The sequence below is a fragment of the Clinocottus analis genome, unplaced genomic scaffold (assembly GCF_023055335.1).
Source record: "Clinocottus analis isolate CAN_PGR_092001 unplaced genomic scaffold, fCliAna1.0.p SCAF_14, whole genome shotgun sequence".
NCBI lineage: Eukaryota > Metazoa > Chordata > Actinopteri > Perciformes > Cottidae > Clinocottus > Clinocottus analis.
Genome location: NW_027175865.1, coordinates 7,631,875 through 7,659,613, shown reverse-complemented (window position 1 = coordinate 7,659,613; position 27,739 = coordinate 7,631,875). Strand labels below are relative to the sequence as shown.

Genomic DNA, 27,739 nt, shown 5'->3' with positions numbered 1-27,739 from the left:
TTTTGTGAGCGTCCAAAGAGCAAATATTTTTGACATTTGGCACCATCATCTAAAACAAAGATGAAAAATGATTGTTTTTCTCTTATAATGACGTGATTACTCAAGTTTTTGTTATATATCTGCCTCTATCCCCTACGTCACCAGCCGCCAGAGCCCTGTACCCTGAGGACTAATCGGATGCTGTCCCAGCAGAGCTGTCCTGCTGCAGCGCTGCATCGCAGTGGCACTTCCCCCCCCCCCTCCGTTACGTCACACCCAATATCTCGTCCAGGGGGCGTGTCCTACAGAAATCCCCATCCAGACCTCAGACGTAGCAGCAGCTCCGTAAGAGGAAGAAGCAGGGAGGGAGGAAGCGCTTTTAACACTGCAGAGGAAGTGCGACTATGGGTAACGCACAGGACAAGCCCCCAGGCAGCGGAGGAGGGGGCGGAAGATCGCATCAGGCCACGGCGGGCAACGGGACGCGAAGCCGGGCTGGAAGCACCGCGGAAAAGCCTCCGAGAGCTGCGGCGAAGGGGGTGGCAAACGGCTCTCGGAGGGAAAGCAGCCCTGCTGGTGAACGAGAGGAGCAGGGCAGCCCCGCAGAAGACACAAGTTATCTGGATGCCCCCGCTGGGGCCCTTCCTCCACACCTGGCCCGGCTCAAGAACGCAGGGAACCACCTCTTCAAACATGGCCAGTTTGGGGATGCCTTGGAGAAGTACACACAGGCCATTGATGGATGCGCGGAAGCAGGTGAGGGAGATGTGAACACGTTGTGTTTTTTTTTTAGAGAATTGAGTGGAATTTAATCGTGTTGATTTAGGTTGCAAAATATGTACAACGTGTTTTATTAGAAGCAATCCTGGGTTGTTAAACTTGACATACACAATATGCAGTACAATCAAAAACACTTTATTAACCTATTATTAACATTGTTAGTGTCAATATAGTTGCATGTGACAAGAAATCGCAGTAAGGAGTTAAGCTTTTAAAAAATAAATACATTTTTAGTTTGGTTTTCATGGTGAATATTAAGAAAATAATCTGTACATTTTTTGTTAAAAATGTGAGTGTTTTTAACTGCAGTAAAGAGTCATGCAGTGAACAATAATAATACTTTACCCTGTACTATATTTATACATGTTTTGAAATCATCTTTAGTGTAAAAACATGCCCCTCTCATGTGCTTTACAATGAAGAAAAGTCTTCAAAAGCAACTTCTGATGGCAGTCAAGCCACTCATGTAGGAACAACTACCCTTTGGTGGCACAGAGTGAGACAGAAAGTCTCTTGTAGCATCTGTGTACTAGCCCGCGTAAGGGTATCAGATACAAGTTGAGTGTCCCATGTCAATTTTGAATGCATAATGCTTGTCATGCTGCTTTATTTATTTTCCAACTCAACCTGCATGTGTTTATACTCGTGCATTATAATTCTGTTAGAGGGTAAGACAATTTTCAGATCCATCACCTGTGTGGATCAGTGATAACAAGTTGTTAGTCTAATGTCCAAAAACTGCAGCTGAGACTCAAGGCGACGTTGGTGATTTGTAAATGCAGTGTTGGCACAAGACAACGCCGTTGACCGCAGGTGGAAGACATGAGCCGATGCACATGGGGGCTTTTAGGTGGGATTGAATGTCATGACGCACCTTTAAGAGCACTCAGCCAACTTTTACTCTTGTGACTGGTAAGACGGAGAGCTTTTCCTGCAATGCTCACTGCTAAACACAGGCTGACAATGGCAGACTAAACATTGAGACTTTCAATGTCAAGCACTGAAAACAACATGTGATTTAGCCTTTTTATGATATTGTTTAAAATCAAATCACTAGTGTTGAGGAGTATCAGTCAGCACTGTTGTCTTCAGTTTTTGGGCACTCAAGCAGCACGTGATAACTGATGCTGCGTTGTCAGTTGTGAAACTGCAGTGGAGGCCCAGAGGAGGAAGGACATTAGAAAATGACGATAGCAAAAGTAAAAAAAAAGAGCTGTTCTTAATATGAAGTACTGTACTTAGTCTGTTCCTACACCTACATTATGTGGCGTTCTGAAATGAAAGATGACTGGATTGTTGGTTCACCATTTAGATAAGTGGATTGTGTTTGTTCCCCTGCAGGCATCGACAGCCCAGAAGACCTGTGTATTCTCTACTCCAACAGAGCAGCCTGTTTCCTGAAGAATGGAAATAGCACAGACTGCATACAGGACTGTAACAAGTATGTGACAAGTGTCAGCCCTGTGCTCGTGTGTTTCTGTCAGCTTTAAAAAGAGTACTCCGCCGATTTATTATTGCTCTCCTGTAGCCTAACTTTGTCAGGTTCATGAGGACTAAATAGTTTTTTATAGTCTGTGCACACTTCTTCCTTGACGAAGCCTGGTGCCTACATTACCCACAATTCCACTGAACTGTCAACCACTGGGAAGGAATGGTAGTCGGCTTTATACGCAGTCACACCTCACTGCACTTGTAAACTAGACTTTGAGACTTTTGTGTAGAATCGGTGCAGTTCTCTATAGCGTTTGCAAATGCTGCATTTCGTCTGTCTCACAACGAAAGATAACAGCTTTTGTAATCAAATTGACCTGATATTATATATAATATCAGTATATTAGTGTTTGATCTCAGTTTATTACTGCATGACTTTCCTTACGCATGGATTGAAATAATCTAAAAACTAAAGACAAGTCTGTATCTTTTTTTGCTACATTTAGTGCCATACATTATTTTTTCATGTTAGCTTTTCCATAAACCGTGCAATTTATTTTCATATACCTGTTTTGTTATTCAGGTTTAGTTTTACTCTTCATCGACACACACACACACACACACGCACACACAAACTGTGTGACTATTTGTGGTGTTAGGGGGCTGCAGGAATCCCTGTGTCTCAAGCAAAGACCCACATGTGAATGAATGGAGAGCTACAGATCAGACCCGTTACACCTGTGAGTCACTGTGAACAGGTGTAGACAGTTTGATCCTCTGTCTCTGTGTCTCTCTGATCCTCTTAGGGCTTTGGAGCTGCAGCCGTACTCCTTGAAGCCCCTGTTGCGTAGAGCTATGGCCCATGAGTCACTGGAGCGCTACAAAAAGGCCTACGTGGATTATAAGACTATCCTGCAGATAGACACCAGTGTGCAGACGGCTCACGACAGCGTCCACAGGTCAGCTGAAGATAGTTACACATTATAAACTGTGGTAACCTAATGGGCCTTCCTTAACTTGTCATGTTGTGTAAAGAAAGATTCAAGTTAATTAAAAAGTGTGTATTCTGTTCTGTATGTATTTGTTCCATCCTTACACATATAGTTAGTATGATATGTATGTTGAAACATGAGACACTATTCTTTTTATAGTCACACGGATAAATAAATGGTCCACTATGCATTGGGTTGAAGCGTCTGTTAATCTTTTGCCAATGCCGAAGACTTTGCACATCTTCATTTGGCCGAACAGTTGAATTCACTGACACAGAGAGTTTCCTAATTATGTTCCACGTGCAAACTGTACAGTATGTCATCTTTACAGTGTACAGTTTTTGCAGTTAATATACCAGACATCAACATACATGGCTGTCTGTTTTTATTCTAATTCTTTTAGTGAAAAAAAAACAACTGTTTTCTAGAAAGTGTATTCATTTTTCAGACAGTGATTTATGTAAAAGCAGGAAAAGAACACCTGTAATTAGTGAATAATGACCGAACCCTTTTGGGGGTTGCAGTATTAATCTGGCTAATTACACTGTGTGTTGTACTCTGTGTGTCTGTATGTGTGTGTGTGTGTGTGTGTGTGTGTGTGTGTCTGTCCTCCACCAGGATCACCAGGATGCTTATCGAGCTGGAAGGTCCTGAGTGGAGAGCGCAGCTTCCAGAAATTCCCTCTGTCCCTCTGTCCGTCCAGCTGCAGCACAGAGACAAACCCATCAGCGTCGAAGTGGCTCAAGCCCGAGCCGCCAGGGCTGCTCAGGAGGAAGGTCAGTGACATCGCTTCCTCTCAGCTTAGGAATGAGTTGTACGTTTAAAATACTAACATGTGCTAAGTGTATTTATAACCTCCCAGTCTTCCTCTGGACCATCCACAAGCACATGTGTTCACGTTCTAATACGTATAGAGTGTGAGAACATGTACTTCCTGATCCAATAGAGTCTATAGGATTAAAGCTATCACTATGTATAACTGTGATTTACTTGCCATTGAAAGCTTTTGTTCTGACATATAAAAGGAATATGCCGCTTTTTTTTGACAAAATTGCTTGTCTCTTTAGATCATGCGTGATAAATTGTGGTTGAGAATGTTTAAATAAATAAAAAACCCTAAATTATGGAATCGTAAGACAGCGGCAGCATCAGAAGTCGATCAGTGAGAATCAGTGTGTAAATGCTGATGAGCAGTGGTGAAGGACCTCATGTTGGGAGTGTGTGTGTGTGTGTGTGTGTGTGTGTGTGTGTGTGTGTCTGGGTGTGTCATCAATAATGCAGAAAAGCGAAGGCGATCCACACGGAGTGTGCTGTAATGGAACAATCCAGGTCAGGTTTCCTGTAGGATGCTCCTGCTCATACAGACCAGAAGGCTCCATTTAAATTTATATCATATATTTACATATATATTGTAAACATGTTGTGTTGTACACAATTATAAGCACACACACACACACACACACGCACAAACATATTGATAAATAGCTTTATTTGTATATTCTGCATAACATTTCCATACACAGGACTTTACTCTTACAGAGATAAAGCACCTGACCTATACAGAGCTACATAGACACACACACACACACACACACATGCACACGCACACACGCACACACACACACACACACACACACACACACACACAAATAAGAACGGCGCTAATCTCTGACTAGCACACTGCTGTTGCTGGGGAAACAGATGGGAGGTGGTTCAGCATGATGTCAGTGTTTAACACCTCCCGTTTATCAGTTAAATCCGGTTTAGTTTATAAAGTATGAAATACTAGAAGATACCAACTTCCTTCCTCTCTCTCTAACTTCTTTCACCCAAACCTGTTAGCTACATTTTCTACCTGTCCACCAGATGCTCTCTGATGTTCCACTTGCTCAGTCACCAGACTCCCTCATCCTCACGCTCACATTTCTTTTCTCTTCACATTTGTGTTGTCTTATTGCTTTCAAGCCTCTGTTACCTGAGCATTAACCTGAACCTGCCTGTTAGTATTTATACATCTTCAATGTGGCCACAATTATTTTTTGAGCAGTACAAGTCTGTTGCCATGCTCACACCAGCCCCGCACATCTGGAGACTGTTAATGTATGTCAACTCTCTTTCACTTAGTTTGCATCTGTTCGGAAGATCATGGTCGTCCTTATTAACTGGATATGTACATTTTTCTGCAGTCTGGTAGTTTTAAATTGAAGAAAATCCACTCAGTAACACAACAGGATTTGTAATTTAGCTCAGAATGAAATAGTGAGAAATAAAAAATGGATAATTTTAGACAAATGGATGAGCATATACTGTAGGTAATCCCAATGAAATATTATTGAGAGGCTCTGAAAACTTTAAATGCTTCTTGATCTGCACACGTAAACCTAATCTTAGAGTATTGCGCTTAAATAGCTACAGATCATTTAGATGTCATGTATGGTGTTATTGTACACTATTATATATAATGTGTATATTATATTGGATCCTTAAAAAAACAAGATAACATAATACATTAAAACGGAAATAAACACAAGTGATTTTTTTTGTATCATCTTCTGAGGCGATTGATCGAGAATACTGATGCGTTGCTCATCGAGGTCAGCTACAGAGCAGTTTTGGGAATAAAAAGTCTGACTGAAAACATACTGTCAAAGTAATAGTATGGATCAAAGTAGTAGTAGTAGTAGTAGTAGTAGTAGTAGTAGTAGTAGTAGTAGTAGAAGGAGTACTGACAGATCTCTCAGCGAGAGAAAAACATTACCTTGGAGAGAGACATGTGTGGCAAGTGTGAATTTCAAGCCTTGATGAGTCAGTTTTCTTGTCTCACTTGATAAATAATTTAGAATTGGGTTGTTTGCGTGTGCGCTTCACCCTCCCCCCCCCCCCCCCCCCAACAACACAGCAGAGAGCTCAGTAAGCAGGAGTTGTCTCATCCCCTCTGGTCCAGTCAGGCTGATGGGAATTATTGATCGGTCTTGAAAAAGTTTGCGCGCTGGACTGATGGGAAAAGCTTCTTGAAAGACAACGTTCAATACAGTGTCACATATCTGTAACCTCATTTAAACTGAAGACAGAAAGAAAGCCTGGTTCTATGGTTGTTTGTTTTGTCTTTCCCCTGTTTCAGCATTCTTGCTAAATTGCAAATTTCTGTCAACAGCCAGGAGAAAAGATGCCTCCTTTACTTTATTAAAACGAGAAGGCAACGATCTGGTCAAGAAAGGCCACTTTCAGGAGGCTCTGAAGAAGTACAGCGAGTGTCTCGCGTTAAAACCTGATGAATGTGCTCTCTACACAAACAGGTACGCATCAAACAACCCTAGAGCGAGCAACTTTAGCAGGAATGTACTTGAATTCAACTGTGAAAGAAACCCTGTATGCTTTCGTGTCACAGGTAGACATCCTGCTGATTTTAACCCTGGCTTATGATCTCCTTTAAAAAAGGACAGTAACAGTAGAGGGCACCAACAGGATCGGCCATCTCTCCAATCAATAACTTCCGTTGCCTGTAGAAGGACGCGCTGCCTTAACTGACCCCTGTCCTCTATTCCACTCTAGGGCCATTTGCCTCCTGAGACTGGATCGCTTTGAAGAGGCCAAACAGGACTGTGACACCGCACTGCAGATGGAGCCGGGCAACAAGAAAGCTTTCTACAGACGCGCCTTGGCTTACAAGGGTTTACAGGTGCCCGTCTCGCCCGCATCAGAAACACTCATTGAAGTAGTTCAATTGGACCGGTGGCGGCTTTCATTTATCGGTAAAATCTTTTATTCACTATCTCTTAATTCTCTCTTTTTTTTTTTTTAGGACTACCTGTCGGCCAGCAGTGACCTCCAGGAAGTCCTCCATCTGGACCCAAAGGTTCAGGAGGCAGAGCAGGAGCTTGAGGTGGTGACGAGCTTGCTGAGAAAGAGCCTGATGGATAGTACTTCACACACACCAAAAGTAAAAAGATTGTTTATACACACACACACACACACACACACACACACACACACACACACACACAAATTAATTCAACTAAACTGAAAAGAAAAAGTTTTTCAACTAGCCCCAAATTAAAATAGTTTTTGCAAGTATACATTTTCCAGATCAGTATCAGGTTATTTGTCATCATTGTCAGACACGTAATATAGTGTTATTGTGATTTAGCTCAGCAGATATGTTATTTACTCAAACCATCTTTTTTTTAAATTGCCTAGACTATTCTTTAATAAAATAAAATAAATGGTTTTAACTTAAAGCTGATTCTGATTTGAATGGCTTCCTTTTAGATTATAATTTATTAACCTCATTTGAGATAAAGTACAAGTGTTAATTTAATCATCTTTTTATTTTTTTCTTGCACTGAAATAATAATTTAACATGTTCACATTTTGAAACCAAGAGTTTTTACCGATCCGTGTGTTAAAATGGTAAAAACAATCATAACCGCTGCTATATGGTGCCTTTTGCTTCACCTGCACAAAAACAAAAAAGACTGACTTTTGCTCATTTCCTTTAGGTTTGATGTTTGTGGAGGAACGAAGGAGGTATGCACACATACTGTTCTGTAGCAGTTATGGAGGAAAAGGACTCTCAAAGCCATCGTTTGCAGTAAAACCTGAAAAATTTGAAATGACTGTCGTGGACGTCTGGGACGGGCTCCTTGGATGACCAGCTTTTCACCTCTGCACCATCTGCAACGTGTGCGAACCAAACCATAACTCCAGAGTACACGGCCTTTCATAACGGGCAGCTTTATTTAAAAAGGCTAACATTAAGGTACTCATGACCTGCTTGCACTATAAATCATTCACATACGTAATGTACTGTACATACAGATCGACTGCAACAGGCTGCAGAGCGCTGTTTAATGGTGGGAGGCGGACGAGTGTATTATGTGTGCCTTATTGAGATTTCTACCACAGTCCGTATGAAATATGCCAAGATTTAACTTTGATTTGTTTTAATGATTTTAGGTTTTGTTCCATTGTAGTTCACTGAGCTCACGACCCAAAGCACTGACAGAAGCGGATACAATTCAACTGTATTTTATATAGAGATAAAAAAAAAACTCCCAGGAAGATTTTTTAAAGTTTCAAAATCTGGTTCAATGTTGTTTTTCCAGGGTTTCTGCTATTCCGAGACATCTGTCATTGTTTACATGTTTTATCAGCTGCTACTTTAAAAAAAAAGGAGAACCAACATCTTACTTTAACACATTTCTACAGCTAAAGACCCTGAAGAAGTGATGCGTTAACACTTGGTAAAATATGATGGTAAAATAATAATTGATCAGTTAAAATATCCCATGAGCTCAGCGCTTCAGTTATTAATTATAGACTCATTGGTTTAGAAAATATCCAGCAACTGAGGGTAGCATTACTATATCGTGTACTGTAAGAATTGTAGGTCTCAGGTTCAATCTTGAATGAAACCAAGATGACTGCATGCATCTTTGTGTGTGAATAGGTGTACAGTATTTACATGTGGAAAGTCTTTTATCAGAATAGTTTTAATAGCTCTGAACTCTGAACCTTTGGATCGGTTCATAGACACCCTCACAGCCTCCTGTCAACAACAAACTCAACATCGGTGGTAGAAAAGAGAAGTAACCAGCTGGTTCAGGTCTCTTCACAAATACGCGATTTGGGGTGCTGCAGAACTCCTTCATGACATCTTCAAGTGTAAATCAAGACTTTGTAAAGCCAGACAGCCATGAGCCCCACACAGGTGTTTTCAATTTACCTGCTCATTAGAGCTCCCCTCAGGTCTGTGTGGATGTCTACAGGCAGAGCTTGATTGACAGCTACCTGACTCACCTGTTTGGGAACAACAAAGACTTTTAACACGACAAGCCGACGACAACAGGACCAGAGGTCTAATTAACTGAAATAACTGAAAACACCTGTGTTGGTGTGCTGGGGGGCATTTTAAATATCTTTCTTTTAAATCTCTCATCTCTAAACAATGTAAATCTTTGTACAGCACAATGTGCCACAACTTTAATTTCTTTCATACTTTGTATTTATTAATATGTCCAATCTTATTTGACCTGTTAACCATTTTTTCCCTTTTATTGACTAAATAAAAAGCCTAGAAATCTCAACTAAATGAAAACACCCGATATGAGGCTTGACGCGTTGCTTTGTGGAATGTAAGAGCATGTACTGTATGTAAATAGTTTGAGGATGCAAATGTAAATAATAAACTGCTATATGAATGCTTTAATGTGCCTTTGTTTCTGTGGCTTGATTGTAGGGAAACAAAAATATTGCAATAAAATTGCTGGTCACTTTGCACATTGTAATAAACTCAACCCACACCTGTTTAAGGCGAGCTGATAGGATGTCATACAGTCGCCAATAATTGGCAGTATGAAGTATCATTTCCATGTACAAATATACAGCCATCAAGCTTGATTGCAAATTTTTATTGTTTAAGGTTACACATTTACATGCACATAATAAAACAAATAATTAGGGAAGATATTATTCAAATAGAATAGGCTTCTTTCGACCAAGTTAGAAAATAGACCTGGCACCAGTCTTTAAATAATAATGTGAAACTCACAAGAATTTCCTGCAGCTCGGGGTTTTATTGCCAACAGCAGCCGACTGACAACACAGATGAACTGACTTTGGCTACTTGAGGGAAATGTTTCCAAAATTATAGTCCTAAAAATAAAGCTCACAAATATTTTGGTGTGTGAGATGTAAAGCACTGCTCCAGACTCAGGTTTGACGGAGCGGCCTGAGAGAGCAGTCTTTGGTCGGTTGAGTAGCACTCAGGGGAGGATGAGAATTTAGTGTCAAGTTTCAAGCATTTTAGGAGACAATTATTATTATTTTCATGATTTTTGTTTTATTATTTGAAGACATACAGAATGAGAAAAAAGACACACTATACAAATGATTTTTCCCGGAAAAAAGGCACTGTGGGTCCCAAAAGAATAAAAATAAATTTGTAATAATCATTTGTCAGTATTTAAGAAAAGATTTCAAAAACACTCAACAATCAAAAATTATTTTTTTAAGTGGATATTACTGAGGGAGAATCCAAAATGTGACCTTGTTATCATCATACATTCACTACTGAATATGAAATCACAGATAGCTGTATGTGCTCAAAGACAAGAGTTTATCATTGCACCTTTATCTGTATGAGTTGGTTTTTGCTGTAATTAGTCAGTGGATGTTTGCCCTTGACTGGACACATCTTATCTTGTGAATAGTTATTTAAAAGCTTATTTTTCTCATAGAAAATCAATTGTTTGTTTGACGTTTTAGTGAAAGATCACTGAAACAAGCCCTGAAATATTTTTAAAGAAATGCTACAGTTACAAATTTAAAGATTGGGCCTTTTTTAGTTCCGTTATCAAGGAATAACCTAAAATTCCCTTTCTTTAATTTACCTCTCAAAATCTCATAATGTACAAAGAAATTGCAGTGAAGGTTACATATGCACAGGTAAAACCACAAATAAAAAACTATGATTTTACCAGTGCAGGCAGAGGATTATGAAGATGGCCACCGTCTTGAATCCACTTTAATTAAAAAGGTGCTACACGTTGACCCGTTGTCAACACAACTCCCACCCGATCATACTAAAAGGTTTGGACCCGACACAGGGCTTCAACAATAAAATCAACTTCCCCAAAATGGAAAATACAAAGCACAAAAAAAATCAGGAGTCACATTTTAAACATAATAACAATAATATTTTTGTCTTTTCTTATAGATGATTATGGAACAATGTAATTTGTTACGGCACAGACTGGTCCCTCTCAGGTGCAACAATCCTTCAGCTGTGTTGCTTCTCATGCCGTTTTAAGAAGTCACAGCGTGACGGTGGCACAGCGGTGGCCCACAGTGATGACACATCCATCCTCGATACATGCAAACCAGATTTCTGCAGATGTCATGAGGGAGAATAGATTAAGGCTTTAAAATAGCAGCTCAACTTAGTATTGAAAAGAGTATCCCACATTTGACTTGTTCCTATTCAGCTTTATCACTTTTGCTTTTTGTAAGCAATCAATAAAAGAGTAAAATAAAACGTTTTATTCAGACCATCATTCAGGGGTTAGCCTGTCCAGGTCACCACTATAACCTTCTTTACAACCTGTCCACATACATTCAACTCCACCTACTGAAGGCCTTGTCGCTCCAGTTGACATTTCAACAACATGTTGAAATGTCTGGTTCACGCATGTCTGGGTTGTTCTGTCACTGAAGAACAAAACCCACTGATCTGCTTTGACTTCACCGTGCTCGCGTTTATTATATTCACAAATCTCTCTCCAACTCTCTCCCTCCCTGTAACTGCATGGACTGACATTCAGACAATATTCCTGCACCAACAGCAGGTAAAAATATGATTAGATTTAAACGTATCGCTTTAAACTGAACCACCAGCTTCCCAAGCCGATTGGTGGGGCTTCACTAAACAGTGAAAGTTTGTGATAAGGCTATCTGAGCTTGCAGTGGTAACACCACTAACACCCAAAGAACAGGAGAGCTTCTTTAGATTTCTGTTTGTATACAGCGGTTTCTTGTCGGGCTTACAGGCTGTGCGGCAGAGTTTTTGGTGGTCTCCTTTATTCTCGTGTCCTTTTCCGGCTCCATGTCTGCGACGGCGCATCCACTCTCCTCACTGATGTGTAGAAACGTCCCGCTACTTTCCTCTTCTGGTGAAGCAAGTGGAGATGACGATAGCAGTCGGTGGGGGAAGGCTGCATGGCTACTCTGAGGTGGATAATGCTCCAGGCGGTCGTTTTCCACCTCGGGCATGGGTGCGATGGTGACGTCTTTGAATGCGGTGGCGGGATGATGAAGATGGGGGTCCGTTGGGGCGGAGACGAACAGATGAGACGGTCTTAAGGTGTCAAGGTCCGAGCAGCTGAGCTCTGAGGAGAAGTGGCTACAGTGCGAGTCGGCCACTGAGGGCAGGCTGCCGCTCAGGGAGGGCGAATCAAACTCAGAGGAGTTGGTGCTACGCTGCTCCAAAAGCTGAGCGTCCATATCTCCTCGTGTCTCGATCATCTTTGAGTCTCCTTTGTTGCTGCTGCTGGCTCTTTTCCAAAGCTTTCCACTTTTCTTCATGCTCCCTGAAGTGGAGGGTTCCTTTGACCATGGGGACGAGGGGCAGCACTGGTTGTCGTGCTGCACACAGCAGCTGGTGGATGGGCACGAGCATGTGCCGCCGCTGGCACCTTTAAGGCCGGCGGTGCTACTGCTACAGCTGGCCTCATCCAGGCTGCTGCTGGCGCTGCAGTGCCTCACCTTCTCCTGTTTGGACTCCACGTCGGTCTGAACATCAAGACTATTGTCTCTGCAAAATAAGATCACACTTTTACGACAACTATCTTTGGCACATATCATGCACATTCACAAGCATATTCATCAATAATTAACTGGTTTTATGTGCTTCCGCCATCCTTTTCTACTAAAGCAACAAGCATAAAGTAAAAAAGATTTAAAAAAAAAAACACAATAACTTTCCGTGAAACTATTTTACGACCAGGCTTCTGATTTAAGGTTCGAGAAAAACTAGGACAGGGATTCTTTTTTAAAAGTAGGTCGGAAATGTGCTGATGCAACAAGTAGGATGAATATGCAGACTCCTGACCTTTCCAGAGGCATATAGGCATTGAGGATGGATCCTGCCATGGCTTTTGTGCTTGCGTTGTCACTGATTGTCCCGAGACTGACAGTGGCTGACTCCCCGCTCAGACTGCAGCGCTCCTTCTGAACATCAGCCTGCACTTCCATCCTGGAAATAACAATTGAAACTAAATATAAAAATTGATTACATCTCAATGAGTCGCTGCATGTTTGCTTCTTCCAGTATGGGAGAACACAAAGGTAGATACCAAGACAATACTATGACATCTATCCGCTTGACCTAACCGAATAATATTATCTCAAAATAATCAACATGAACCAACACTTTTCTCAATGAACATTTACAGCGACGTAGATGCATCTCGGTCTATTACCTGTTGTAGCAGCTGCCTGAGAGGCTGCCTGTGATGCTGGTCCCAGCGAGGGCCGTGGTGCTGGCGTTGTCGCTCATGTTGTCCCGCTGAGTGGAGTTCATGCCGCAGCGCTCCATGTGGCTCCCACTGACACTCAGGCCTGTGAGGCCACCGACACTCGCTCCATCTCCGAGGCTGGGATTGTTGAGCCGAGTCTCTGCCACAGAGGTTGTGTCTGAGGAGATAGGGGGAAACAGGAAGTTTGGTAAATTTAGAGTAGCTTTTAACTGACAAATGAGAGTAATAATGTGCAGCAGCAAAACCAGAAAAAGAAAGTCATGGGTAAAAATGAGCAGGAGGGAACTACAGATTGAGCCAGAAAAAAAAGAAAATCGGGACAATTGACTCCAGATTACAACAAAAATGATATTGAGGCCAGGGGCCAAAGTTCATTCCTCTGAAGTTACATCTATGACTGACTTTTAAATTAAACTTTGATTGCTGAATTCTTGGGTTTGAATATGTGTCATCAAGTTTCACGCCTTAAGGTCATAGTGCCTGCTGTTATTTGGAACATTATTATCATTCAGTTTAGACTGAAGCTGAAGAAGTACAAACCCTCGCTCTATACACCTCCTGGACAAGCTCGACCTCACACAACCGCCAGCTTGACAGTAACGAACATACGACAGGAAAAACATCCGTCAATTCACACCAGCGCACACCTCAAAACACCCATACAGCGTTTTGTCAATTCACTGGCTATGAATAATCCATATGTACACACAAAAGGCACTGACGGCCGTATTTGTACTTCAGCAAGCCAAACAGAGTTTGCCGGCGGACACACAGCTACCACATGTCCTTGTGTTATGGTTGCTAAAAAGCTGCTGGTATTTTCCAAATATATAGGAGCTAGACATAAATCAGGATGATTGTAGCAATAATGATAACGCATAAGTCACTGTATGACAGAAGAGAAAGTGTTTATAATATATAAGCAAATGTTGGTCATTATGGGATAGTGTAACAAAGGTTTAACAAAAGCATTTGATTGTCATTGACAAAAAAAAGAAGTTATAAAAGGATGCAAAAGTGAGAGAAAAGCAAAACAGCAGAAGTTTAATGGACACAGAAATCCAACATGTTTTTTGATATTCTTGTGTTTGTAGTCTTTCAAATCTGAAATGTTTTATGGTTTGTTGAACTTCATTTTTTTTTTTTTTTTACATATTTGTATTATATTTTCATGTATGTGTTCTGTGTTTCGACTTAAGGAAAGACCAATAAAGTTTAGTTTTAGTGTACATCTGGCTCTCACTATTCATAAAGAGCACTCCTGGCCACATGTAGGAAATCAGTGGCATTGCTTTGGTTCCAGATGCTCACCTGTGGCCGCTGCCCCGCTGCCTATGTTGTCATTTTCATCGTCAAACTCTATTCGCACCCCTTTGCCATGGATAGCAGACACTCCACAGCCGCCGCTTCGGCACAGAGAGATTGGGACAACTCCGTAGACGTAAGCCAGCATTATGGGAACACCGATACCTAAAACAACACAATGTAAACACACACTTAACCAGTGGTGGTTTTAACAGGGTTCAATGGTTAACATCGATGTAAAGCATATTCCTTTCCAAACACTGTGAAAGAAATTCCCAGCACTTTTAAACGGTTCAAAGCTGAAAGAACAAAAAAGAAACGGCATGTGACATATATTTTAGGACAATTTATAAACCACATTATGCTTTTATACCGCTCTAAATAAGCAACCCACAATTATTTTTTTTGAAAAATCTAAATGTTGTCAATAAAAACATGACAAAAGTCAAGAGGGAAAAAAACTTCTTTCTTACCAACAGTGACTGCTGCTACCACAGGCGACACAATCACAGACAGCGTCACGCCACCGGCTATCACCAGGTTCCTCTTGTGTTTAGAGATGTCCTTGCCCTCGTAGCGATTATGGATCTGAAGAGGAAAGTCATTGTTAATGACCTTACCCTTTAGATTATATACCTGTGTATTACATCTCACATTCATCTGACAAAACATTGGGGTTTGACCCGTAATTGTTTGATGTCCCTCCTCAGCAGTCCGGTTTTAGCTCTCACCTTTCTGCCCACATAGACCGGGATGCCAATTATCATTGCAGGGATGGCAATGCCGGCTATAAGGGCGATGCCCACGGGTGCACCCACCAACGTGCCGAGCTGCCAGAGGATCTTCTTCTTTCTGCTCCAGGGCTTCTTCCCCCAGAAGGTGCAGCCTGATGGACTGAGAGAGGAAATGGGTTGTCAGAGAAAACAGAGAGGGAGAGCAGATTTTTGTGAGCATAATGTTTACAATAACTAGTACAAATAGGGCTGAATCATAGCTAATGAAGTATTGAGAATTATTATTATTTTAAATAAAAATCATTACATTTATCCATGCAAAACAGTGACAATCGACTACGAAAGACGTATTAAACTGGAGTAATTATTAAGGGCAGATGAGCAGTTTTTGTTGTCTCACCTTAAATAGTGCAGGTCAGAGATCTCCTTCATACACAGCCAGCAAAACTCACACCCGCAGACTGCACAGGTCATGTGATTACAGCTTCCATCGTTCATCTTGATGATGTAGGCGGCACAACGAGGGCATGGCTTGATGTCGTCACCTAGTGGGGGTTGAAGGTTGAGGGAAAAGTAGGTGAAGCATTTTGCATACAGTATTTTAGGGTGAGTATTTATATTGTGGCTGAAAACGATGGTGTGCTGAAGGTACAGATGAGCGAGTGTGAGTTTGAGCGTAAGTGTTTATTTGTATGTTACCTGCAGCTCCACTCTCTTGGCTGTAGCTGAGGGAAGACGACCTGAAACTTCTCAACCGGAGAGTTTGGGCCCTTTGTTGCCGGGCAGTGTCACATGTCTGGTTGGGATGCCACAGTTGTTTGCAGTGGTAGCAGAACTCTGTCCCACAGCCTTCGCGCCCACAGGTGATCTTCGGGCAGCTGGCACAGCCAAACGCAATAACTGCGTAACTGAAAGAGAGAGAAAAAAAAACAGCCAAAATGGTGGTTAGTATTTGCTGATAGAAGAGCGTGGCTGTAGTAGTTTAGTACAACACTAGGGGGCAGCAGGGATACAATAACTCGTGGAGGGATGTACAGGAGTATAAAACTAGAGTGTGTAAAACCAAGGAGCAGTTTCTAGTGTGTTTAAATCCCATAATCCAATAGACTCTCACAGTATACACTGCTGCTATTCACGTCGCCCGGAAACACATTGAGAAGCATTTGTTACATAAACACATGAAGCCGACTTTCCATGATTTCCCCGATGAGCTCTGTTCCAATACATTTGTACTGGGACAATCAACTCTGCATGACTGCCTCCCACCATAGAAGCCCTCATCAATCATAACAGTGGTCTATTTGAGAGTAATTGTAAGATAAACAGCATGATATTATTGAGGCAAAGTTTGCAAACTGTTTTGTTATAAACAGGCAGATATCATGCAATGGCACACACTGGCAATGCATGATAGTACATTTAATATATTTGGGCTTTAGACTGTTCGTCTAACAAAAACACTGGGCACCATCTGTTTTTTTAAAATGTGTTTTAGGCCAACTGATTAATAAATATTATATTTGGGAGATTAATTGTGAATGAAGAATAATCCTTAGTTGCAGCTCCACTTGAGAAAAAGTTCTTAATCTGTTTCCCATGCACTGAGATCTAGTTTACAGTAAAGCAGGCAGGCTTTCTTTGCACGATTATTGTTAAAACCTCCAACTGCTTTCACACTCGGTAAGGGCGGACTTTCTTCTGGGTTCCTGTCAGCTGACGGAAACATAAACAAATGTAACTGACGTCATGGCACTCTTTTTTACGATGCCTTTTCATTAATGTTCCCTAGAAACTGACACACTTTGCAGTCCAGTATCAGCGGTGATGAGTGTGGGCACCATGCACCTGGAGACCATTCTGTCTAGACTCCAGACAGTGTCCAGACCGTCTCCACTAACACCTGGGTGAGGCAAAAACAATGGCAAATGGTGTACAAGTTGTAACATGGATGGGAAAAATTCCAAATGGAAGAAATATGTAGGACACCACTGTGGAGTCAAGACTCTACATTCTCTTCGTGTTAAACATTTCTTCAGAGTATTACTTACATTTGACCTAATATCTGGCACAAGTAATTATACACTAGTTAGGAGCGACAGCATTTACCTGAGGATTATGACAGTGAACTAAAACTAGACTGATTAGATGACGAGAGCAAGAAGTGCTGAAACAAGCTCATGAAAGAGCCATTATTCTTACAGACAGGGTCAGCAGTGTTCATGCAACAAAGAGAGGGAGAAAGAGAAAGACAGAGAGAGAGAGACAGAGAGAAAGGGGTGTGTAACGCCATTACCAAATTCAGTAATCACTCAAAACTGAATCAACAATGATGACCTGAACGCTGGGAATGTTGGTTGGTAACTGCTCCTAAATGCTATGAAGGACTATACATGAACATATTTCTGAAACACAACTGCCAGCATGAGCAAAACAAAACAACAAACAAAACAACAAAAAAATCTGCCGCGAGTGCTGATAAAACAGCGGTGATTATGCTGCATGCCTGGTGCTTCTCATGGCCGGCCGGTGCGACAAACAGCAGGTTAAACAGGGTGACCTTGTGAGCACAGAGAGCAGAACAGCATCAGCTTCAGTTTAGGTCCCTGTGAGCAAGCTGTTGAATCCCGAACAGCTCCAAACATACGAGACTCTGACCTGAGCCTCAACTCCATCACTGCCTCTTTATGAAAAACGGAAACCAGAACAACAATCTCCTCCTCAGAGAATCAATAGAGTTTCAGTGACAGACTCTTTTGAGCAAAGGCTGAAGGAGTGGATTGAGGTTTGCAGGAATCCATCTGACTTCAAGCTAATAATTTACATTGTCGAACAATCGAATCCAATAATTTTGAGTTTGTGTTTTACTGTTTTATTATGTGTGCTCTTACATTTTCTCGTCCTACAGTTTTATTATTTAAGCATAATGTAGTGGTCCCTCTGTTTGACTGTGAAGCACTTTGTAACTTTTTTAGAAAGTGCTTTACAGTCAAACTATAAAGGGGTGGCAATGATTATTATTTTTAAAACAGGTAAGTCACTACCAGCTTTAGGCCTTCTGTGGTTAGAAGAATTTCAGGTACAGTCTAATCACAATAGGTGTCATCATTCCTTGCTGCTCACGTCATTTTAGCTGACTCATGAGGCTGACAACAAACAGGTCTATTACTGCTACGAGTTATTTATAACGCAGGTCAAACTTCAAAAGGCTAGTTTACAGCCTTGAAGCTTTATTTAATGCAGCTGCTTGATATGTTATTTTTGGATTTGTGTATTTCAAAAGAACAAAAACATCAAGCACATCTCAGGTTTTTTTTTGAAGGTTGTGTGGAAATAATCCCACATGCTTGATGTTTTAGGGCTAACTGGCTTTGTTGCCATTGTTAGGTTAACGTAATATGGAAAAACATTTTTTTTAACATTCATGTCAACCTCTCTAACTTAAATAATTAAAACAAGATCTCACATTAATTCAGCTGATAAGTCATATTTAATGCAAAGCACAGGTTGACCTCATGTGTTATTCTATGAGGAGCTATAGAACCGCTCAGATCTCGTTCTTACCCGCAGTCGGGAGCCGGGCACCAGCGGCAGTCGGGTTCAGCCACCAGCCACCTCCTCAGCATGAACTCCTCGTACTTCTCCATGATGGCTCGGTCCCCCAGAATTATCTGGATGTCGTGGGGATTGAAGCGCTCGGCGCACTCGGGGCAGCAGATGTTGACGCGCGACTCGGAGATCTCGATGCGCAGATACTGTCGCAGGCAGTCTGCACAGGAGCGGTGGTGGCAGGTCATGATATCTGGGAAGAGCTCGCGTGCATGGCGCAGGAGGCACAGAGGGCACTCCAGCAGCTCGGATGAAGAACCCGACAGTGATGAAGTGGATACTGCAGCCAGCGCACAGTGGGCAGAGGTTTTATCATGGACCGTCTCTGACTGGACACTTTCTGTGCTGACAATGGCGTCCATACCAGCTGCGGCCTGCAGAGGCCTGGATTTGCGCTTGGGGTCACGGTCAGGCCGACGCCGACGGCTGAAGAGTGAGTGGAGGGACAGGCGGCGCTTTTTGGGGGTCTTTCTAATTGAAGGGAGGCTAACAGAAGAGGCAGCAGAGTGGAGGTCTCGCTCTGAGCCGGTGCTGCCATGATGCTGCTGGTACAGGCTGCTCATTACACCAGAAGGGGCGTTGCTGGATGTACAACCAAAGAACTCACCACATCAGGAAGTGGGGATGTAGAGAGGTACTGGGGTTTAAAGGAAAGGATGGTAAGCCGTGGGGACTGTGCCGCTGTTAGCTAGGATGTAGTTGCTGGAAGCTGCTATTGAAGGTCTGGAAGTCTGTTGTGCTTGGTCCATGGTTTCAATCACAGTGATGATATGTAGATGTTCAGATCAAGTACACAAACCTGAAAGACAAAAAAAAATGAAAATCAGATACAGCGCCAAAGCTGAATGCATTAACTTTTAATGTTCTGCAGGACTTGGATGACTCAGGATAGATAACAAGAACTGGAGATACAAACAGCATAAAATATAACTGACAAATTATAAGATAAGACAGGTCTCATTGAGGCATTCACTGGCTTGTGTCATGGGAAGACCATCCCTGTTTTTAAAGTGAGAGTTTCACGGAAAGCTTCAGGCATCTTTTCAGGCGCATCTTCTGTGATTTGTGTGTTCGTGCATGTGCAATTGCTGACATGAAACATCTGCTGGCTTTCCCTGGAGAGTGTGGGTTAGTCATGTGTCGACAAAACAAGACAAAAACCTTGTGTTTTTTCCATCACGTATCTCAGACGGGGCCACAGCTGTGTCAGTGTGTCTCTCCAGCAGCCACACCTCGTCTCAAGTGCTTCCACATGCTCTTTTTGACATAATATTACCAACTAAAGCATAACCCATCTTCTATGAGAGCAGTGTAAAAGTAGTTTATACAGGACCGGAAAGATATATGTTTGAAGGTGATACTACACCAAACCAAAATAGTACAAGTATTTAAAGTAGCTCTGGCTTTCAAGTAATGAGGAGCACATTTTATTCTGAAATAAAGCAACACAGTTTGTGGGTGTGGTGTTATGCAGACTTCCATAGAGTTGACAGATCCAAGAGCTTCATTTACATGTTTTGGATAAACTTATCTCTTTCCTATAAGAGACCAACTAAGGGAAGAAGTGCGATAAAAATGAGTGCTAATTTTTCACTACTTGCATTTCTTCAACACGCCAATGTTGATGCCGGATTCTGTGCTGCACCTTTGAGCGACAAGAACACCAAGTGGTGGTAAAAAAATAAAAATATCTGGAAAAATAAGTGGCCAGTGGGGAAATAATAGATTTGAATACTAAACTCTAGCACTCAACTTGTCAATTTTTCAGTCTGAAATGCTCTTTAAACAAGCTCAAGTGAAGAAACAGTTTTTTGTATCACAACTTCAATTTTGTTCAAGCTCAAATCCCATTTGGAAAACAACAAAACCGAGCACTCTAGAACAACGACTGACATCAGCAAGAGATGCTGCAGCCGAGAGCCAAGGAGGTTATTAAAAAATACTCTCATCTCCTTAGTGTTTGACCATGAGAGGTATATATTATGCTGCTTTATTAGTTTTTTGTGGCCTGGTTGAGAGATTAGTTCAATCTCTATGTTCACTACTCACTTGGTTTAAGACACAGGACTTTGAACCCGGGCTTTCCCTGAATCACGAATCAGGAATTTCTGAGTCAACTCACAGTCGGTCCTTGACAAACGTATGCTCTAAACTTGTGTTTGACATTAGAGACTAATTTCAGGAAAGTGCCACAGGCAGCCAAAAGATGACTAATTAACAAGCCTGCCGCAGTTTGCTAGGAGTGGGAAATACTGGAGTAGGATATACTAAATACGAGGTGAAAGATTCAAAAAAAGGCTCACCGATGGCACTTAGCCATGGAGGTATAGTATGCAAACTTGATGAATAGACCGCTTTAGCCTAAAGATGTGCTCTGTGGAAAGACCACATTGATAAGAGAAGAAGTCACGGACACAGGTTAAAAAAAAGAATCATTAATCCCTTAGGGTTGACATTGAGTCTAATCCAAACAACTTCAGCCATACAATAAAAAGAGCTATAAAATATGGACAGTGTAAACATCTAGTACTTTTACTTTGTTTGAGGTCACGCTCAGAGTACCAACACTGTGATATAAAATAGATAACAACACTGTTAGGACTTAGAAACAACAATTAAGGTCATGATTTAGATATGACGCCAGAAAAACTAAACTGTAGATAGATGGGACCGACTATTATATATATAACTGTTGTACACATTTACATTTCAGCTTCGATCAAAACATTATTTCCAGTGGAGAAAACTAAATAAAAACTAAATGTTTTATTGTGAGTCATTAAGCCATAAGTATTGCAGCCATGCTGTAAAGAATAAAGTGTTTTAATTACTGGATCTGAAAGTTACAGCAGTCACAACAAAAACCCTAAGTCTGCTATGACATCTGAAATTCAAGCAACACAAAATCCCAGTTGGTTTAGCGACGTGGGATGACGTGATGTGAAACAGTTTGCTGCTGCTACTTCCTTGAGGTGTGTCACAAAGAGGATATCCTTCAGAAAATAAGGACACAAAAAGATGCCACCAGCTCCAAAGACATAGTACCACATTTAGAGATATAGGAACTTCACATTATCTGGTAACCTCTATAAACTTGCAAATGCAAATACATCGACTGTCTTGATCCAATGACATGCGTTTCTAATGATTAGGTCAGTAACCAGATTGCTTAACTTAATAACTTTCAATAATTTCTGCCTAAAGTGAAGTCCTAACACTATAATTCCACATCATAACGAAGCCAAGCTATTTGGTCAACTAGCCAAGTAATGTGATCAAGAGGAAATTTTTAACAAGACAGAGAAGCAATCACAAGCAACCCGCAACTCAATGTGAAATTACACTCCCAGACCATAATTAAACTGGAAAAGCCTGCCTCGGCACTGTACCGAGAGTGAGTGGGACTTTCCATGCGACTATGGTCAGTGTGCATGCGTTATTGTGTTCGTGCACGCACATGCATGTATTCAAGTTGTGTGGCTCAAGGCCAATCGCATGCAACCGCAGCTCACACACACTGGGAGGGTGTCCCAGTTCCTGAGACAACTGCCCCGGGGGGGAGGACGCCTGCTGTGGCAGAATGAATGGTTTCCACCTTAAGTGAGCTCTTAAAAGAAATCCCATCAGCTGATACTACATCGTGACAACCATTGAAGTAGGATCTAAATAGTAAGCTGCTCCTGAAGAGACGGTTCAATGAAAGGTTACTTCGTTGTTTTTTTTACCCACACTGTAATTTGTGTCAAGATGGACAAGGGGAAAAATAGAGACAAAATGTGTGACTTGGTGCTGCAGTGGCAATGGTTTTAACAAGCATGGCCTTCCAGACCAAAGCAATAACATTGGATTTTGTATTGCAATAAACAAAATAAATCCAGGTTTCCATTGCCTGTAATTTTGTAGAAATAATTAGGTACAACGCTAGACTGCAATGTTACGTTTAATTATACCGGTCAGCACCCGCTCACTTGTAGAACACTACTAATGTGTTGGATATGAATATGATATATAACAGAATACAAACATCTCACAAAGAAACATACTCTCCTGAATATTAACATTAACAATGTTGCACACCATGTCTTATGATTCCAAAGTAAACAATAGTGGAAATAAAAAAAAACAAACAGCAAACAAGTCCTAAGTACAGATTTATTTCTGGAACTATTTATTAGCAAAACATGACGAGAAAATGTATCCTTGAACCATTAAGTGGTTTCAAAAGTGAGATGTGTATTCTCCCAGAGTACTACATACATTGACAAATTCTTTATCATCCACGACTACTGAATGATAAAGTTTAAATGGTGTAAAATTTAAAACATGATACTAGATCAATTAATTGTTGAAAATGTGTTTGTATCTTTGGATTACAGCCATACTGATACTCAATATTTAAAATACAACACATCTGACAATGACAAATAAGCCAATGTTGACATGAGCATATAATACACAAACTTGATTGAATATGTTCCAGTGTGCTAGTATGAACATTCAGGTTTACTTTATAATTAACATGTATCAAAATGAACTCACATGCCGTGGAATCCAGGCAAACGTCAGCATAGTCCGGTACTTTAAACACAAGCGCCATCCCGCTCTGATATTTCCTGTGTGTTAAATCGGATTTTGGATCTTTTCAAATCCACTTCTCCTATATTTGACAAAGCTGGAGTTAAGCTACCTCCAGTTTATCACGTTGTTGATGATACCGCAATTTCTCGAGCTGTAGATCACCTGACACCATCTACACCGTACAGCCGATTTGATATCTTGGTTGACAATGTTGATTTCAAATAGAGTGTAACTAAGCTGCGATGAGTTTGAGATCAAATGAAGTGTATTGAGAAGGAATCCCTGCAGTGTTTCTCAATGCTGAAATACAAACTTAGGGGTAGATAATGTAAACTTCCAGGGATTTTCCGAGTTTGGTAGCATACGCCTGCCTTTAAAGAAGGCCCGCATACAATGTTCAGCTTCCATCACTAGAGACGAGAGGCTCAAAGTATTCCTCTGCAAAGTGTTTGTCACGTACGCTAATTTCCGCTAACATTCCAGCTGGAGGACAAACTTCCTGATCGTGACAATGAATTCAGTTATTATGGCTTGGGAGACAGTAACAGCCCAGAGACTGGGTGACAACCCCAAAAAAAATCTTTTGAGAGAGCTTTTCTGAAACTGTTGTCGACAGCACAAGACACCCTTCTGTAGCAAATGAATACTGAGGAAAGTTATTGTTAGACTGCAAAGTATTAATCAGCTGTGGGCCAACTTTCTGTCAGCTGGACATCGAAATAACCCAGTAGCTTAATGAATCTCTATTTAGCCTATTATCTGCTAGCCAAAGTATAATAATACTATCTGACGTTCAACAGAGAGTGGGAACAGGAGGGCCTGGAGTTAATGCCTCTGAGGCACTATTTACAAAACAGTCTGATTTAGCCAACAGGGTAAAGTACTTTTCCACTGTATCCAGTTCACTGTGATGAGGCAGTAAATCGAAAGATAGAGCTAAAGATGCAATGATTAAGAGGTGAAATCCTCCCTACACTACAAAAAAAAAAATCTCCATTCAGCATATTGGAAATGGCAAATAAAGCTGGCTTGTGTTTGCCCCACCTCCAGAAAGGGAGATACCATAATCCTACTGAATAATAAGACATCTATGCAGCTCAGTGGGGTTCTGACAAGGATGAAAGGAGAAGAGTCCCATCATGGATGTATTGTAAACTTTGCTGCCTATTCATTTCAATGACAACTTTATTTCCTAACAGCCAGTTTCTGTATACACTTCCTGCTAGCGAGCAGTAATGTATTAGTGTGTCACTAAACTGATAATGTGGTCTAAAACCACAATGTCTGCTGCAAGTCTACCAATCTGAAGTCCTGCACAAGCTAGAGGGGGAATGTGACCTGAGGCGTTTGTGGTGCTTTATCATGGTGAAGTGAATGATCAAGAATGCAGATTGTTACAGATTGGTTTTTTTTGGTCACTCACCACCACCACCACCATCTGAGGCTCAAACCAAAGGTTGGATTAAATTAAATTTCACACACGCTTCTCATTGGGTGACTCCACTCTAATCAACCCTCAACATCATAAATCACATACCTTGGCAGTCTTCTCACTGTCTGCCTTTTCTGCTGAGGTCTTTTCACCCAAAAGAAATACAAAAAAAGACTAGCTATTCATATTTGCTGATAAAAAAAGAAGTCACAAACTACAGGCATTGTTACATTGCACATCTAATGGACAAACATCCTGGAATAAGCCCTGGAATCAAACAGGGTCTGATAAAACTAAATGTTTTCAGACATATAATTTATAGTCATATATTCTTCTTGACACTTACAATCTCCATTAGGAGACTTTGTTTTATCTGCACCCACATGGTCATAAATTCTTTGGAATTTCTCCTTGATTAACAGGAATATCAAGATAACCAGACTGTGATAACACTTCTTCTTAAAACGGTCACAAAACAAACAAATGCTGAAGGAAACCAGAAAAGCCGAGTCCTCGCAGTCAAAATTTTTTAACCTGTTGGCGTCGATCTTTCGCTGATGCACAAATGTTTGCTCAGTCAGTCATCAAGCCAAAGGAAACGTCAAGACAAGTGTCAATGTTTGTTGAACAGATTACAAAAAAAGCAAATGTTTTCATTCGATTCACAGCATACTCTTGCCAATGATTAAAGAGTGTAGAGTGCTTGATTAGACAACTACATCTTAAATGAAAGGTTTTGATTGGCTTTATATAATGAACTTAAAAAGAAATATCAAACCGCATATCTACTGACAGCATATCGTCAGAGAGGGGACTATTTCATAGGAACAACAAGCTTAAAAACATGTTTCACATTTGAACATAATTTGTTTTCGGAAAAGAATATACAGGACACACTGCAGATCTCAAACGTTTGATGTCAAATAATTTAGATTCTTTTAACATGAGCTGTGATCATTATGTTGTTCCCTGCAAATGTAGGTCGAGTAACCTAAAACTAGTTCAGACTGGGGAGAACGTTTGCCCTAATCATTATTATTATTTAGCTTTAGGGGTGATTGTGCACGTCCTTGTGTCAATAAGTGACAAAAAAACCAACACAAAACTAGCTTAGTTTATTTCATTGCGTTATGTAAAATATAAGGTTTGCGATACAGGAGAAGTTGGAAATTGAAAATTCAAAAGCCGTACAACTATCTTATTTTTGTTTAAAGCTAATAACAAAACAATGTATGTTAGATATTGTACAATCTGTCATTAAAATTCATAATCCCATGGATTTGTGGTAAGAAATTCCACTTACAGGTAACTGAATCGTGGCATGGGAGAAGTTTGAGCACAAACTATTTAATTCACAAAGCCTGAAACTGGAATTAAAGTTAAACAGTAACTGGTCACAAGGAGGAAGCAAAGCGCGATGAGCTAATGAACGAAACCTTCGAGCGAGGATAACTTGAATGAATTCAGGTGTGCTATAAAAGGTCACACATTAAATACGGAAGGACTGTGTTCAGCAATTTAAAATGTAACACTTCAACCAAACATGGTTGACTATGCTATAACGGCTCTACGACAGAAAAACATTGACGGATATTATTTCCATTTACAGAAGGGTGTCTGGACAGGACAAATCACACACAGGCGTAAAATGACTTTACATGAAGAACAATTGCTGTAAAAAAAAGAAAAGAAAAGTGGACCAAACATAATTAAATCAACGAAATTGGGCACAAAATGATACATAGCTTTTGTTTAAAATCATAATTCTGATATTGTGCATCATGTCTATAACACAGTCAGGGGTCTCTGCACTTATGACGTGGTCCAAATGCCTCATCGGTTATGAATGCAACGTAAATGTAAAACAATAATTAGTTGTCTGGAGCTACCACTGCGATTTACTGCGAGCTATTTATGCTATTTCAATTTAAATTACCTTGAGAACACGTCAACACTTTCAATCGTGAGTGCAGATAAATAAATAAAACACCATGTTTGACAAAATATTAATGGCAACGTTAAAATAACCCACAAGAAATGAAACCGACCCCATATGTGTCTCCTGCAGCTCGACACAGGACGGACCTGTCTCTGTTTACACTTTTTACTTGGCTAACCTGCGTTAGCCTGCTAGCTAACACGGTCAGATGCAGGGCTCGTAGGAAAGACACTAACTTTAACCTCTCAGAGAGTTTAAGACGAGGCTGAGCTACGATGTCTGCTCACCCACTGGACAGTTGAGTCGACCCTACGCTTTATCTGAGGGCGCAAGCGTGACGGACAAACAACTTTATCTGGAGCCAGCACAGGCTTTGCGCCCATCAGAGTGTAACGATGAGTATATTCAAGCTAACAAAGCTACAAACTGCGACCAGTTAGCTGCTCGTCCGCCACGAAGAGGAGCAAGTTGTGAGCTGTGTCACACTTACCAGACGCTCGTTATACAGATTTTTCACTCGCACACTTACCGCTACATTTCCACCTGGTCTCCTTTTAATTCACAGCAGAAGTGAATACTGGGGTCTCCGTCTCCCAGGAAGTCGTAGTTACATTTGTTGCAGAAAACTTCGCCCGGACAGCCTGGATACATTCCCCGAGTGACTGTTGCTGTCAAGCCAATGGGCGACAGACAACACCGGTACTTCTGGTCAGAACTGTCCGCTTTTCACAATAAAACAAATCCGTTGTGATACATAGCCAAAAGCGGAAGAAATACTCACATACATTGTTTACTTACGTAAAACAAAATGTCATAACACAAAAATGTTCTGAAATGTGCTGTAGACTGAATTCAAAGTATAGCTACTATTCCCTTGGGGTTAGTACTGAAAGAACGCCACAATGGCCCCTCTGTGATCTGAAACACAT

At 41.0% G+C, this 27,739-nt stretch overlaps 2 protein-coding genes across 3 annotated transcripts; one reads left to right on the top strand and one right to left on the bottom strand.

Moving 5' to 3' along the window:
• The first annotated feature begins 302 nt into the window (after positions 1–302).
• Positions 303–9,368, top strand: spag1a (sperm associated antigen 1a). The gene is made up of 8 exons (XM_068575032.1): positions 303–735; positions 2,101–2,200; positions 2,997–3,149; positions 3,801–3,958; positions 6,337–6,478; positions 6,735–6,861; positions 6,985–7,122; positions 7,682–9,368. The coding sequence occupies exons 1-8, from the start codon at positions 384–386 to the stop codon at positions 7,685–7,687; spliced, it is 1,176 nt and encodes a 391-aa protein (XP_068431133.1). The 5' UTR covers positions 303–383; the 3' UTR covers positions 7,688–9,368.
• Positions 9,369–9,671: 303 nt separating this feature from the next.
• On the bottom strand, positions 9,672–27,548 carry rnf19a (ring finger protein 19A, RBR E3 ubiquitin protein ligase). Of its 2 annotated transcripts, none has more exons than XM_068575835.1 (11): positions 27,340–27,548; positions 18,817–19,660; positions 15,955–16,163; positions 15,656–15,800; positions 15,253–15,415; positions 14,995–15,109; positions 14,528–14,686; positions 13,160–13,373; positions 12,790–12,933; positions 11,727–12,492; positions 9,672–11,070 (listed from the first exon to the last, which is right to left on the bottom strand). In XM_068575835.1, the coding sequence occupies exons 2-11, from the start codon at positions 19,422–19,424 to the stop codon at positions 10,963–10,965; spliced, it is 2,631 nt and encodes an 876-aa protein (XP_068431936.1). In that variant the 5' UTR covers positions 19,425–19,660; positions 27,340–27,548; the 3' UTR covers positions 9,672–10,962. The 2 variants fall into 2 exon arrangements, with proteins under 2 accessions (XP_068431936.1, XP_068431937.1); XM_068575836.1 differs by lacking the exon at positions 27,340–27,548 and adding an exon at positions 20,463–20,648.
• Positions 27,549–27,739: the final 191 nt, after the last annotated feature.